Genomic DNA, 16,581 nt, shown 5'->3' with positions numbered 1-16,581 from the left:
CACAATTTAGTGGACACTTTCATATCATAATTAAAACTATATTTAAATGTGCACTGCATATGTAATTAAAAAAATTATTACCATGCAGGCTTCACCAGCTAGATACATTTGTCACTGCCTGCATTTTTCCACCACGCATTTGTCACCAGTCACTTTTGTCGACACTCTTTTAACCTGGGAACTTTCAGCTGTGTGTCATTCCAATAGATACATTGTGTCTTCTCTCCACCACACACACACAGATAAGAGAACTAACAAAATGATATAAAATGTGGAACAGGAACGCCCCACTAGCTTTCCCTGATTATGTTTGCGCCTGCTAAAAGCAGGATGGTTCTCCTCACCATGTGCTGGGTTATCTTTCTGTGAGCCACCCTACAGTTTTCTAAAGCTGGAAGGTTTTAGTGCTAACTACTACAAGTCTTAGAAAGTTATGATGAACATCTGGTGAACTTAAAAATACTCTTATGTTTGTTATGAAGTCATTATCTATGAAATTCATAAAATGGAAGGCCCAGGTAAGGTTATCATGGGAATACTCTCAAACTTTTATTAGCCTCCACTCACTGGTACAGTGCTGTACTACTTCGATGTTATAAATAAAATCTGTTACTTTTCATATATGACCTAATCCAATGTCATATTTATAGAATGACAAATGGTTGCCATATGGTTAGATGATAAGGCTGTATTGATTAGTTAAAAATTAACAGAAACAATGTGAATGCATTGATAATAAGTTAAAAACATTCAGATACCATGTAAACAGGCTCAATATTAGACCTAAAACAGTGTGGTGTAATCCAGGATTATGTTTATTTATTTAGGGATGGGCAATTCCCTTCCATATTTGTTTAAATTTCTTTAGTACCAGAGTGTTGTACCATGTTAGCCATTATGAATGTAGAGAAAAGCCAAGCAAAATGACATCTTTTATTGTCTAAAGAAGGGGCCTGAGTTGCCTTGAAAGCTTGCATATTGTAATCTTTTTAGTTAGCCAATAAAAGGTGTCATTTTGCTTGGCTTTGCTTTGAATTTCTTGTAACCCTTGCTCCTGCCCTTTGACCCTCTGCCTTTAAGCCAGTGGAGTCTGCCTCTAGTAATAGAGGGAAGCACACTACATATCTTCAGAAAGTACTGCACCCATCACCCACAGGCCTCCATGATTTTAGTATCTAACCCAGAAATGACCTGACATTCCAGAGCTTAGCAGTTGGCTTCACGATGGCCTTACTGTATTTATCTCAGGCTCCCCAAGACCACATCAGACATTACACAAAATATATTTAAAAGGTGCAATTTGAGTGTGCAGTCTTGCAAGAAAACAATTCTAATGGCAATTTCTAATATTTATAAAATGGTATTATGAAGTTTTCTGTTTCCTAAATTAGTGTCATTTAAGGTGAGCTTTTAATATTGCCAAACAAATCCCAGTTTCATCTATACTAATAAAAGACAAAGCCCTCACTGACTGACTGACTGACTGACTCACTGACTCACTGACTCATCACTAATTCTCCAACTTCCCGTGTAGGTAGAAGGCTGAAATTTGGCAGGCTCATTCCTTACAGCTTACTTACAAAAGTTGGGCAGGTTTCATTTCGAAATTCTACACGTAACGGTCGATAACGGTCGACAACGTCCGCCAAGTTGAACTTTCTTATTTATGTCCTAATCTTCATGAAATTTGGTAGGCGGCTTCCCTGCGCTAACCGAAACTGATGTACATACTTATTTCGATGGTATGACACCACTGTCGGCCACCATATTGAACTTTCCAACGTCACTAATTTTCCAACTTCCCGTGTAGGTAGAAGGCTGACCCCATCTTCACGAAATTTGGCAGGTGGCTTCCCTGCGCTAACCAAAACCGATGTACGTACTTATTTCGGTGGTATGACGCCACTTTCGGCCGCCATATTGAACTTTTCAACGGTCTTTGTTACTTATGGGCCCATCTTCAAGAAGTTTGGTACGCGGGTTCCCAACACTAACTGAATCCTACTTACGTACATATATATGTCTATAGCCTGCAGCTCAGTCACCGTGTGAGGCGGCGTTGGGTCTCCCATCCCAACGCCTCCCACGTTGTTGACTGCCTGCCTATATAAGGCCGTCCATCGCTCCAGTCTCTACATTCCCTTCCTTGCTTCGCCACGGGATTCACGTCTCCCTGCTGATAACTACAGCCTTTTTATTTAATCCACGGCTTCTCCGCTGTTTTATTGTTCATTTATTACGATTATAGTTATTGTGTAGGTATTTCAGACTTACATTACATTGTTCAGGTACCCATTTCCTTTATCATTCCAACCATACCCCCATTAACATGTCTATCAAGGTGATCACCATCGATCAAAGAACTGTCACTTACTGGGTGGTTTCCATGCCCGGAGATGGCACCTACCTTTTCCATTCTCTTTGTTACATATTGCATGGCCATATCAGGCTCACTCTTGATATCCGGAGGAACATTGTGTCTTATGTATTAAATGACTGGGACAGGTTCAAGGTGTGGACTGATGACAGTACAGGAGATAATTATACTACACAGGAGCACTATAAGAGTAAAATGCTTAAGCCCTTCACCTATGCATCTGCATGTGAGTTGATGGCTGCCGGTGAATTGTTCGGTTGTCTCTTTCAAGTGTACCGAAATGGCCAAATATTTTACACCTTTTGACAACCACCAATGCCTCTTAAACATCTTAGATTGACAGGTGATGATTTCAGTAGTGGACAGTTTGATGTTTATGAATGTTTCAACTCTCAAAGGCTGGATGTGAAGTTATCGATGAAACCGGTTGTATGCTTACAACGCTTGACAGATGCCGAATGTCTCTTCAACACAAGTCCTACAAATACTGTCGTAATTGAAACAAACCATGAAACTCATGCTCAAGAGTAAACTCAGTGCACAGCTTGGTCATATTACAACCGGAGGGCCGAACTCACAATGTGCTATACAAAGAGATCCTTAACAAATAATTATTGGTATATTATCCCTCAGTTTAAAAAGGTTTAATTTTCTTCTTAATAAAAATTTTAAGGCAGTACTTAGCCGCTGCGAAGCGCGGGTATTTTGCTAGTTATAATATATAAGTAAAGGAGAGTTAAGTGGTTAGTGAGGTAAAAGGAGAAAAAATTGAGTCTGCAGCCTTGCAAGGCTTTTCCTGCACTTCCCATCGAAACTAATTTGAAATATCCATATTTACCCTGACTTCCAAAATATTTATAGACAGTATACTCTCTTAAATGCAAACATTTTTCCATAATTTTCTTAACAGAATTGAACAATTTTATAATTGCTTTAGACAGATTTTATCCCAATTCTACATTATATTTTCTTATTTTTGCATAATTATTTTTATTTTCCAACTTTCCAGATAATGAAGCCAAAAAGCACAATATGCAATTCCTTCCAGTGCCCAGGGAAAGACGGAATCCAAACTTACTATGCACATCATCTCCACCTCCTATAAGGGCTCCACCCGTAAGGCCCAGGACCGACCTTTGCCAGCGCCAGTTGCCAGGCTCAGGCCTTGAGCTGCAGTCTTCCAACAGGAAGGATGTGGTGAGAGAAATATTTTTTGTTACTTTTGTCTTGAATTATTACTATTGTGTGCTAACACGACGGTATTATTGCCTCTTCCAAACTGTTACACTGAACAAATCCAACGAGCAATGCTTATGCATGTGTTTGTTCAACACCAGGATCTAAGTTAGTGGGAGCTGCACAGCTAAAGGCATTTTTTTGAAACTGTGCACAAGAAATTTTGTTTTACCCTTATATTGTATAGGATTGTGCATTTTAAATTCTTAAGTGGTGCATTTAATGTACTTTGCATCAGGCTAGAACTGCCCCAATGATAGAAAAATCAAGTTAATAAAATGGGGGGATGTAATTCAGAATAGTGCTGCTGTACTGAGCTACTATCCAGTGTGTCAAATTGGGGGCACTGTTGTCCCCTTGAACCCTCATACTAGACACCAGACACCAGATAAAAGTCCAAATATTATTTTTATTAGGACAAATAAGTGCACAAAGCACCCTCCTCTCCACAATACTCATTAACTATAACACAATACTCAATAATACAATTCCTCCACTCCCAGATGCGTTGCCACTCTGCCACCCAGCTCAGCTCACTCGTCTGGGATCTCTCACAGTCTTTTATATTCCCTGACCCGGAAGTGTTTCTAATCCCTCAGTCCACATGACTTCCTATCACTTCCAGGTCAGATCAAAAGTCCTCTTCTTCATCCCGGAAGTACGTCATTTCCCCTGTCGCTGTGGCTAAGATGTACTTCTGGGTTATAGGGCCCGTAACAGTCCTTGGGCCTCCCTGCAGCGTCCTCTAGGGGCCCTATGGTATCCAGCAGGTCTGTGGATGAAAACTCTATTGTCCAAAAATTCCCTGCTGGTATTCAGGGCACCTCCATCCTGCAGGGAGAGCTCCACCTGGCAGCCTGGGGGTATTGGCCGGGATGACTGGCCGGCCATAGTCCACACTAGTAATATTCATGACTGTTTAAGAGACCAGTCATTAAATACAGAACTATCACATATAAGGATATTAATTTAAATACATCAAAAACAAAGTAGAAACTAGTTAGCAAAACTAATCAACAACAGTATCTGTCCATCAGCTAAACACAGAAACAGATTGTCGAAAAAGAGTCAGACAAACCAGATAACAGCCAGAGTCCCAGTGACCTTGTCCAACAAGCTGTCTTCTCTCTATTGGCCATTCTAAAGCTAAGTCAGTGCTGGGCCAGTCAATCTGATGAAAGGACCCTTCTACCCGATGATGCCAGTGCTCCTTTATCAGAGATGTAATTTTGGAGATTTTAGAGTTGGCTTTTAAGATAACCAGATTATACAAACCTAGAGGATCCAGAGAAAATCCCAAACAGCAACGAGGAGAACACAGATACATTAGGGTGGTCCACAGACCAAAGCAAAGAGTTGATGATTGTAGAGTCTTTTCTCCAAAAGGGTTATTTTTATTCATTAGGTATAGCTTGCTTACCTGTGAAAGTTTGGCTTGTTTGTGAAACCTTCAGAGGCCACTCCATTCCCTTTTCTTTTGTATTGTTATGACATACATACTCTTGCCTAAGGTTCTTAAGTGGCTAAGTGATTAATAAATAATAAAAAAAAAATGAAATAGAGAGTATCTAGTACTGAGGTGGAATTTCTGGAACATTCTAGTAGTTAGCGGAAGTTTCCAGCGCATTCTAGCATCAACTAGGAGTTTCAAGTACATTCTAGTGGTAAGTAACCCTTTGTGATGATAGAGCCTCGGCAGAAACAAAGCCAGCAGTGGCCACTGTTACCAGATATTCGTGGACATCTTAAGCTGACAAATGATTCTGAAGAGCTGAAGTTGGAGGATCTAGTAAAAGAAAGAACAACATTCTTCTTAGATGTCCTTATTGAAAAAGGCAAAGAAATATCTCAGTCATTTCCCAAAAAACCACCAGAACAATGAACAGATGATTCAATCTTCAATGAATTCTGTGTACTGTCGTAACACATGATGGTATTGAGTAATACAGCTGAAAGAGGAATAAGTCTCAAAGGACAATATGATGATATGCTGACAAAGGATGAGGAACAGAAACAGTTTATTGTTTGCCCAGTTGCAAACCATTGCAAGAATTTTCAAGCTTCATCGAAGACAGTGATAATTAATATTGTAGATTTTCAATTGTAGAACAGTTATCTGCTATTCAGCTCAGGTGACAAAACCACTGGGAAAAGGATGGACCTCTTAATGTTGTTTATTTTCATTAAAATTGTGCATATTAGTTATAAAGAATAAAGCTAGCCTTGTGGAGAACTGGGATCTGCTAGTTTTTGTTTTTGGACCACTCTAATGTACACATTCTGTTTATGCATCTGTGATGCACAGTGTATTTATCCATCCATCCATCCATCCATCCATTATCCAACCCGCTATATCATTAACTACAGGGTCATGGGGGTCTGCTGGAACCAATCCCAGCCAACACAGGGCGCAAGGCAGGAAGCAAACTCCGGGCAGGGCGCCAACCCACTGCAGGGTGGTGTATTTAATTATTTATGTGTATGTTTTTTACTTTGCGTAATTTCTTATTTGTCTTCTTCGTTCATTACATGTACAATAAAACTACATTCTTACAATGAGAGTGTAGAGAGGTTGAGAGACTTGGACAGTATCACAAAGTGAATTATAGTACGACTGATTAGTCACACGCTATGCCTACAGCCTTCCACTTTCAGATTCGACTTTATGTCCCGATAGCTCGATGGGGGGGTGACCTGTGTGGGAAGTGCTGCCTGAGCAACTGCAGCCTGGTTACACTATTTCCCAAATATTTATGCCTCAAATCAGCATCAGCACCCGAGGTCAGTCCAATCTGGAGAGCTATGCAACATCCCTGTAGAGAAAGCAGTTGGTTATAGTATAGCTCCTGTCAGCTTCAGAGAACCCACTGGAGCTCAAGTATTTGACTTATCCAGAACTGCAAACTGACAGCAACAGCTGTGTGAATTCAGCAGTGCTTTGACTGAGTTCTATCACCGGGCAGAATGCCACAAAGCTAAAAGAGCATACAAAATTAATGTTTTTCAAAATTTGTAAGTCTGGCTGCACTGTGTGCTCAGTCTTCTCACTTCCATTGTTAAAAACTAATCACAAAAAGTCGAACTTTACAGAACCTGGAAAAGGGTGGGCAAGCAAACTTTTTACAGTTCTACAATATGTTCTGTTTTCACCAAATAACTTTACAAAAGGACATCATTATTGTTGTATATTTGGCTAATTCTTACAAGGTTGTGATTGTATTGCAGCTTCTTACAGAAGGAGCCAGGCTGGTTAAATAAAATGCTCAGGATCCTTCACTGAGGTATTGGTGGGCACTGAACTAGCATCCATAGAGTTTACAGTCCCAGGTCTTAGCCTTGGGTGTTTTTCATTTATCAACCTTTGAGTTATACTTGCTTCACTGTGCAGGTCTGATGAAGCCCATACATGGAGGGAAACATTTGCATGGCTTCGGTCTTTCAGCCAAACTTTATGCTTTGTAACATAAGCAATGAAAGATCCCTTTACTAAGATTATACTGTTGCACAGATCCAAATTTATCATACCACTATGCTAGATGATTTATAATATTCATAACTAATTAATTAAATACTTCATTCATTCATTTTCCACGACCATTTAGTCCAGTGCATAGTCACAAGGTGCCAGGCCTATTCATAATGCAGGAACTAGCCCCTTACAGGAAACTAGTCCATTACAGGACACAGTCACAGACACATCAAACTCCATCACACATGATCAGTGTAGCGTTAGTAACATTTATCGGCAATAACATTTCTACAATGGTAAAGCTGTAAAAGTGTAACATATGTATTCTCTAAAATAAATAGAGTGAAATCACATTCTGTATGACCTGTACTACCCATGCCAGATGATTTTGCACCTAATGTATGTCACCCTTTACTTGTAATACCACTTTCTGAAGGATGCTGACTTTGCTGTGTGAAGTATATGCACGTGTAAACCCAAGTGCACATTAGGAGGCATATCTGAAAGGCTTACAGACTATAAAATGGTTTACATATGACGGAACAATGTTTAGTCCAATTAGCTTGTTTGGATTGTCTCAAATGAACTAAATCTACTGTAGGCATATATAACACAACTGAACAATATGCTCTAGGCTTTCATTCTTTTTTGTGTAGAGAACTGCATCCTGTGCTTCCTATTAGGCTGCACTTGTGTCCTCCAGGGTAAGACTGGATGAGACATATTCTTTTTACATTTTACAAGCATGTCCTTGCAGGGGAGTGAATCTAGAAAATGAACATTAATACTGTGGAAAGTCATGTCAAGACAGTTTATACAGAAGGAGAATTTCAGTGGACTTTTTAAAGAGAGTATAAATAATAAATAAAACTCATATCATGATGGTTCATGAGACACAAAGAATATCTGTGACAACCATAAGGAAATCAAAACACATTAAATAGTATTGTAGTGCTGCGTTCTCCGTGCTGAACTAATCGATTTTCACATTTTAGGTAGAAGGACTGCTTGCTTTAGCCACATTAGAATGGCAATTGTGTGAAAGTGGCCAGTTTGCTTTTTTAATGCAGTGAATTCAGAAAGTATTCATACCCTTTCACTTCCTGCATACCTTATTGTTGTTCTAGATTTCATTTTAAATTGATAAATTTTTGTCTTTCAGTCTACTCTCAATAACCCACAATGACAAAGTGAAAAAAAAGTTTTTAGAAAGGTTTGAGAATTTATTAAAAATCAAATGTCTCATTTCTATAAATACAGGTAGTTCACAGGTTACGAACATCTGACTTACGATATACGAACGGGGCCGCAGCTGCGACACATGCGCCTCAGTAACTGCTGCTCCGTCATCTTCGGCCTGGGGACGCTGCAAGCGGTGGATGGACGGAGGCTGGAGGGGGGCGATTTTGCTGCCTGCGCGGTGTAGTGTCCCTCGGGCAGTTTCACTGCCCGCCCACCATACACAGCTGCCCCGTTCTTTTTCGGTGGACGGCTGATAATGCTGCAAGCGGTGACCCAGTTGTGGCTGAATGGAGGCCATTAAGGGTGAACAGGGTGGCAGGGGGTAGCATTGTAGTGTGCCTCGGATGGCTGCCTATTGAATGGGGCAATTCACTACCCGCCTTTGGCCGCACTGTGTTCGTTCTAGGTGGGCAGATGCTGCAGGCAGCATACTGTAGTGGGGGTGACTGTGAGGTGGACTGGTGATGAACCGCCCGTCGATGCCCCCATTCATTCTAAATAGCAAGCCTGCTTGTACTGTTCCGTACATAGCAGGAAGTTGTCTCGTCAGTACATCAGACGTGTTGACAACTAGTGCCTTCCTGCTGTGATAGCGTGTGCAGTGCTGTGCAGAAGAGCTCATCTTAACCTTTTGTCTTCACCCTTCAACAATGTCTCTGAAACACAAATCTGATCCAAGTGCTGGTGATACATTAAAGAAGAGAAAAACCATCACCATTGAAAATAAAGTAGAAATAATAAAAAGGTCAGAGAGAGGTGAAACTCCATCATTCATTGGCTGAGCACTTGGTTACAGTCGGTCAATAATAGCATTTATTAAAATAATGTACCTGTTCTGACTTACATACAAATTCAACGTAAGTACGTGACCCGGGGACTGCCTGTATTCAGACACTTTGATGTGGCACTCGCAAATTGTGGTCTGGTGCATCCCATCTGCTTTAATTACCCTTAAGATGTGTCTAGAACTTTTACTGAGTCCACGGTTGGCTAATTGAATTGATTAGACATTGTTTAGAAAGGCACACACCTGTGTATATAAGGTGCCACAATTCACACTGCATGTCAGGGCCAAAAACAAGCCATGAAGTTCAAGGAACTCTCTGTAGACCTCTGTGATCAAATTGATGGTGAGGCATAGATCAGAGCAAAGGTATACAACCATCTCTAAAGCTTTCAGTTTTTTCAGAAGCACAGTGGCTTCAGTAATTGTGAAATGGAAGACATTTGGAGCCACCAGGACTTCTCCTAGAGTTGGCCATCTGGCCAAACTGAGTAACTGAGTAAGAAGGACCTTGGTCAGGCAGGTGACCAAGAAACCGATGGTTGTTCTAAAAGAGCTTCAGAAGCCCTCTGCTGAAGTGAGATAACCTATTGGAAAAACAATCTCAGCAGCATTCCATCAATCAGACATTTATGGTAGAGCAAATAGTTGGAAGCCACTCTTAAGCAAAAGGCATATGCCAAATTAAAGGTCTCAGGGAGAATGAAGAAATAGATTCTCTGATCTTATGAAACAAAAACCAAAATGAGAAGACTTCCAAGCACTATGTCTTGCGAAGACCAGGCACTGCTCAACACCTGCCTAATACCATCCCTATGGTGAAGTATGTTGGGGGCAGCAGTATATTTTGGAGGAGCTTCTCAGCAGCAGGACATGGAGATTGGTCGGAATTGAGGGAAGGGTGAATGTAGCAATACAGAGAGGTCCTTGCAGAAAAGGGCATGTGCACTGGGCAGGATTGGGGACAATGGTTTGCCTTTTAGCAAGACAATGACCCAAAGCACACAGCCAAGACAATGCTGCAATGGCTTTGGGACAAGTCTCTGACTGTCCTTGAGTAGACCAGCCAAAGGCTATAAAACATCTTAGAGAGACTTGAAGATGGTAGTTTACAGATGCTTCCCATTCAGTATAATAGAGCTTGAGAGGATCTGCTAAGAAGAATAGGATAAATTGCCCAAATACAGGTGTGCAAAATTTGTAGAAACTTTCCATAAGAAGAACTAAAGCTGTAATTACTGAGACTTCTGCAATTAAGGATTTGAATAGTTACAAGAATGAAAATTTGCAAATCTTTCTAAAAACATGTTTTCATTTTGTCATTAGGGAACATTGAGGGTGGTGAATGCTTTTGGAATCCAAGGCACCCCAGCAGTTTGGCATTGAAGATGAGCATTTGAATATAGAATTCCAGCTCATCATGTTGGTCACTGATTGTTGTCATTAGATGTCCTAAACAAAGGGTGTGTCAGGCCTTCTAATAGGATCACAAAAGCAGGAGAATCTACCCAAACTACTCAGCCACAGAACTACTAACTGCACATAGATAGATAGTAAGATACAAATGGAAAACAGTACATAAAATAACTTAGTCAAATCTGAAAGGTAAAATATAGAGTAACTTAAAATAAGTTACAGAAAGAAAAAGTAGTATATAAAGTACATTTAGATAGATAGAAATGAAAGGCACAATAAAAATGTCTATCTATCTATCTATCTATCTATCTATCTATCTATCTATCTATCTATCTATCTATCTATACTAGCCATTCCCTGCAGCTCCACCCATGTAATATTGAAACAGAGAGATGTTAGGAGCACACACTGATACAGTGTATTGCCGCACCACTACATAACAAATCAACTCAGGATCCCAGATTAGGATGCAATTGAATGCAATAGCCATGCAATGGGTGACACCTCGGCACCACACTAGTTCAGATGGAGTGGACCTGGGTGAGGTTTTTTATGGTGGCTGGAGTGCCAATTCTGCCACCTATAGTGAAACAGGGCATACTTTAAAAATCAATAAACAAAAAGGCATCATTAGCTTGTGGTATGGTATGATATTTTAACACACATAATAAAGAGGAGAGTTTTTTTTATCTCCGCATTATTGTACCCTAAATTAAATACCCAAACATAAACTTTATTATTTTGCTGAATGTAATAAAGGAACTGCAAATGACTGAAGAGTAACGAGCATAACATTTAAAATTTTTAAAAGCAAGTCTTTATGTAAATAAAAACCTTTGTTTCACACCAGTACAAACTAAACCAGACACAAAAAAATAGTAATTGTAAACATTTTTTCTCCAAAAAAACGAATTTACAGTATGTAACTAAGATATTTTGCTTGTGTATCCACTCCCCAGTGGAATTGTAAGTTCAAGGACCCCCCAGATGAATGGGGATGAACACTAAAGAAAAGACCCTCACATGCTGCTTGTTTTATTTGTTTGTTTTTCTTCCAGTAGGAAATACACTCAGATTTCACATGAATCCTCTGAGCGTTGAGTTAGATAGTAGTAGACACGCCACCCCCTGCCAAAGACCTGGTCACACTAAAGACTAGGCACTTAAGTTCTTTTAAGGAAAACAATGGCTTTGTGAGCTTTTACTTCCTCTGTATTTTCATAGGTCAAGCCATGACAGACAAAGTGGCCGAGGTCCTTTCACCGTCTAGACATTTTGGATGTGATAAGACAACCAATTCTTCCTGTTTGCTTTTGACTGCTGTAAAACACGCACTGTGCAATGGTTTATTTGATTTATTTAATTGTGCAGTGGCAGGTTCAATAACAGTTTACTTTCCTGTTGTTTGCCTGGCAGAAGTATAAATTATTTCTCAGTACTGCAGAGCTCCCATTTTGCTGTGACTGTATATTAATCACATTGAACTAGGATAAAACTTCGGCCCAGATATGAACAGATATAAAATATACAATTTAATGTGTTTATGTATTGTTTTCTGTTTCTCCTGGTACATTCTCCGTATCCAGACACCTGCACAACTGGCAGCATCTGTCTAACCCACATGAAGACAACTGACGATTTCTGCACTTTTGCCTTGCACTGTTTTATAAACTAATGTTTGTAAAGTTAGCTGAGCAGCAACAGGAAGTTGTAGAATGTGAACTAACCGATATTACCATCAAATGTGAGACTCCTAAGCACATCTCTATTAATCTCAAAACACGTCTGGCTTTTGTGATGGCAGCTTCACAGTATCCGCTCTCAGGCCGTACCTAATGCGTCAGAAATGTGAGAAAATGCCATAACACAAATAGACCTTAACCAGAGATCAGATCAACTCTATTTGGCCTCTTCCTTGGATGAACTGTGGGTAAGTTACCATGTGAGAAACTGGTTCATTGCTTATTTATTTAAAATTAAAATTAAACCCTTTACTGAACTGACAAATTCCAAAACAATTTGTAAATTACAGTTTGGATTCTTTTTTATGTCCAGCTCATTGCTTCTGCACAAGCTGGGAAAGGCTAAATCGATCCAAGCGGTTTTTCTTGTTATTTCAGGACAAGCAGACTTCAACGTCTGTACCCCCTGACTGTTTTCGGAACCTGAAGCCCCAACCTCCTTCAATGCATCACCTCACTCTTCAGTGGTTTCAGCTGACTCAAGCTCCGCTGATCCGTGAAAGGGATGGGAAACTGCCAGTCTGGTTCTATGGCTTCACCACACGCAGGTAATAAAAGTATGGGGCTGAACAGAATAATAAAAGGGTCCAGAGTTACAAAGGAAGGAAGATTAGAAAGTGTCAGTGAGTATTGTGTTCAGCAGGACAGTAAAATCTGAATGTTATGAGGAAAACAATGACTCTAATGACTCTAGTGCAGCAGACAGATGTTATTGATGGCAACAGAATTGTGATGTGCAGGGGTTTCTCTGTTAACAAAGCAAAGCCATCAATAAAACTATGGATCTGTCAAGCTAGAAATATACATCAGAGCAGGAGAAGAAACAAAGCATTGTATGCACGTAACAAGAGATAGCATGTCATCGCTGAATATGTCGGACATAATTGTGTTGATGGTTAGCACTGTAAGGCAGCAAAATAAATCATCTATCCAATTTTATAAACCTGCTTTATCCTGGGAAGGGTCACAGAAGACTGGAGCCTAACCCAGCAAACAAGCATTGGGCAAAAGGCAGGAATAATCCCTGGACAAAGAGCCAGTCTGCCATGAGATGAACACACACATACTGAAAAATTTAGCATTGCCAATCCACCTAACCTGCATTTCATTGGACTGTGAAAGGAAACTAAAGCACCCACAGGAATCTCACACAGACAGGGGGAGAATGTATAAACTCCATGCAGATATCACCAAACCAATTTAATCAAACTGGGGCTCACAGGGACCTGCAGTCTAAAATGGAAGCATTGGGTTCAAGTAAAAAACCTTGATGGGGCTTCAGTCCATTGCAGGGCTCTGACCCAAAGATACCCACACAAGACAATTTCAAATCGCCAGTTGATCAAATCTGTGCGTATTTTTGAGATGCACCAAGGTGGCTCTGACTCACATATTATAAACTGCTTGGAAAGGCTAATATCGACTCACTTGCAGCCCCTGATCAGAACATCACTGGGTTCTTTGCAGTTTGCCTATCAGGACAACATAGGGCTGGATGATGCTGTCAGCTATCTGCTGAATAGAGCCTAATCCTATCTGGAGAAACAGGGCAGCTTGGTGAGGATATATTGTTTTTTGACATCTCTAAAGCATTCAGCACCATATAGCCCAAAGTTCTGGGGTGAAGATGTAGTCAATGAGAGTTAATTCTACCACATTGTCCTGGATATTGGACTATTTAATTTTCAGACAACAGTTTGTGAGGCTTAAGAACTGTTTATCATGAGCAGCACAGAGGTTCCATAGGGAACTGTACTACCTCCCTTTCTGATTATTCCGTACATATCAGACTTTAGATACAATAATGAATCATGTCGTCTACAGCCATTTTCTGATGATATAGCCATAGTTACATGTATTAGCAGTGAGCAGGAGAATTAATACAGGACTGCTGTGGAGGACTTTGTTATATAGTGAAAACTGAACCACTTGCAACTCAACATCAGTAAGACAAAGGAGATTATTGTAGACTTCAGGAAATTTAAGATCACTCTGCCCCCAGTTCTCATTGATGATGAAGATCTGGAAGTGGAGAGGACGTACAAATATCTCAGGGTGCATCTCAATGACAGGCTTTAGTGGAGTACCAAAATGGAGACTGTATACAGGAATGGAAAGAGTCGCTTCTATTTCCTGAGAAGGTTAAGTTCATTTGGTGTATACAGGCTGCTCTTATATTTTTTCTGTTAGTCGGTTGTGGCCAGCGTATTTTTTCTAGTCGATAGTGTGCTGAGAAAATTGCATTATGGCATTTGACCAACAGACTAAATAAACTGATTAAAAGGTCTTGTTCAACTTTTGGTTTCATGCTGGTCTCACTGGAGGAAGTGGTAGAATTGAGGTCACTCAGGATGCTGCTGACTATACTGGACTGTGGCTGTCTGCCCAGTATGAGAGGAGCACCTTCAGTAACAGTAAATCTACATTGCTACAAGGAGTTCTATGTAAAGGTTGTTCCTATCTTCAGCCATCAGGCTCTATAATGTGTCACCCATATGCCGAGCAGGTACAGTATTATGACCTTTGTGTTCTGATTGTTACTGAGCTGGTATAGCAGACATCTTGACAGACAATGATGCTAAGACCAATATGCTTTGCCAATGACTAACATTCTGTTCTGCAAAACTGTAACTTTTAAGTATGTTCAATGCTAATCACTTTATACTTAGTAAATATGTACAGTTTGTTATTCTGCTTACAGATAATTCTTGTTATATGGATAATTGTACCTTGTTAGTATACAATACATATGATTATTGCAATTCTTATATATTTGAGCCTTTATGTCTACTGCTGTAAACCTGCAATTTCCTCTGGGATATCTATCTATCTATCTATCTATCTATCTATCTATCTATCTAAAAATCGATGCAGACAGAGAAAACATAGATAGCGACTGAGATCAGATATGAACCCCAAGCTTAGATATGGTGAGTCACCACCATGTCACCCTGTCATTCTCATGAGCATGTGTTGATCCTCAATAAAGAAATGCATTCCATTAATTTTTCAGCTGAGCAAACCCACTGAGAAGGGAGAAACAGTTTGGTATATGACCAAGATCTGGAGTGCCCTTTCATTAAGTTATTTATTTGGGTTTTACTACATTATTGCAACTGAATTGAAATTGGAATTAAGATGAATTTAGATGTACAGCAACTGGAATCTAAATTTAATTTGTGTGGTGAATTACAATATTGGGGCGGCACGGTGGCGCAGTGGTAGCGCTGCTGCCTCGCAGTTAGGAGACCCGGGTTTGCTTCCCGGGTCCTCCCTCGTGGAGTTTGCATGTTCTCCCGTGTCTGCGTGGGTTTCCTCCGGGCGCTCCAGTTTCCTCCCACAATCCAAAGACATGCAGGTTAGGTGGATTGGCGATTCTAAATTGGCCCTAGTGTGTGCTTGGTGTGTTTGTGTGTGTCCTGCGGTGGGTTGGCACCCTGCCCAGGATTGGTTCCTGCCTTGTGCCCTGTGTTGGCTGGGAATGGCTCCAGCAGACCCCCGTGACCCTGTATTCGGATTCAGCGGGTTGGAAAATGGATGGATGGATGGATGGATGAATTACAATATAATGTGATACATTTTTATGTCTTAGTGCAGAGTGAGGATTATATGATTACATACCTTAAGCCCTCTGACAGCATCACCTGCCTGGGCAGAGTTCTTCCTCAATAGCCAATCCAATTTATAAGCACAGAAAAGTAGAAACCAACTTAGGCTTTCATGCATGTGTCTGCTGCCATACACACCACATTCAACTGCATATCCTCACTGCTTAAGCTTTTGAACAACTTACAGGGCCCTCAGAGAGTATTCAGACCCCTTCTACAGTATCTTCTCACATTTTCCTATATTGTATCCTTATGCTGAAATCACGCAAATTCATTGTCCCTTCATCAAACAATACTCAATATGACAAAGCAAAAACAGAATTTTAGGAATGTGTGCAAATTTATTAAAAATGAAAAACTGAAATACACATTGACACAAGTATTCAGTCCTTTTTCTACGACACTTGAAATTTGACCCAGTCTATTGATCATCATTGAGATGTTTCTATGTCTTGTTTGGAGTCCACCTGTGGTCAACTCAATTGGTTGAATGTAATCATGACATGTACACACCTGCCTAAATAAGGCCCACAGCTGACAATGCGTGTCTGAGCAAAACCAAGCTATGAGGTCAAAGGAATTCCCTGCAGGGCTTTGAGACAGGACTTTGTCAAGGCACAGATCTGGGGAAGGATATAATACATTCCTGCAGCACTGAAGGTTCTTAAAAGCACAGTGTCAATCATAATTCTTAGGTGGCCTAAGTT

The 16,581-nt window shown here is 40.3% G+C and overlaps 1 protein-coding gene across 2 annotated transcripts in view; it reads left to right on the top strand.

The window, feature by feature from the left end:
• The window catches only part of si:ch73-109i22.2, a 57,185-nt gene that overhangs the window by 21,706 nt on the left and 18,898 nt on the right, over nucleotides 1-16,581 (top strand). For both annotated transcript variants that reach the window (XM_039766973.1, XM_039766964.1), the window contains exons 2-3: nucleotides 3,387-3,574; nucleotides 12,645-12,814. In XM_039766973.1, coding sequence (XP_039622907.1) covers nucleotides 3,387-3,574; nucleotides 12,645-12,814 — 358 coding nt within the window. The remainder of the gene's footprint in view (nucleotides 1-3,386; nucleotides 3,575-12,644; nucleotides 12,815-16,581) is intronic.

This window comes from Polypterus senegalus, chromosome 1, assembly GCF_016835505.1.
Source record: "Polypterus senegalus isolate Bchr_013 chromosome 1, ASM1683550v1, whole genome shotgun sequence".
Lineage (NCBI taxonomy): Eukaryota > Metazoa > Chordata > Cladistia > Polypteriformes > Polypteridae > Polypterus > Polypterus senegalus.
Note: the sequence above shows the minus strand (reverse complement) of the source record. Positions and strands in the feature narration are given on the sequence as shown.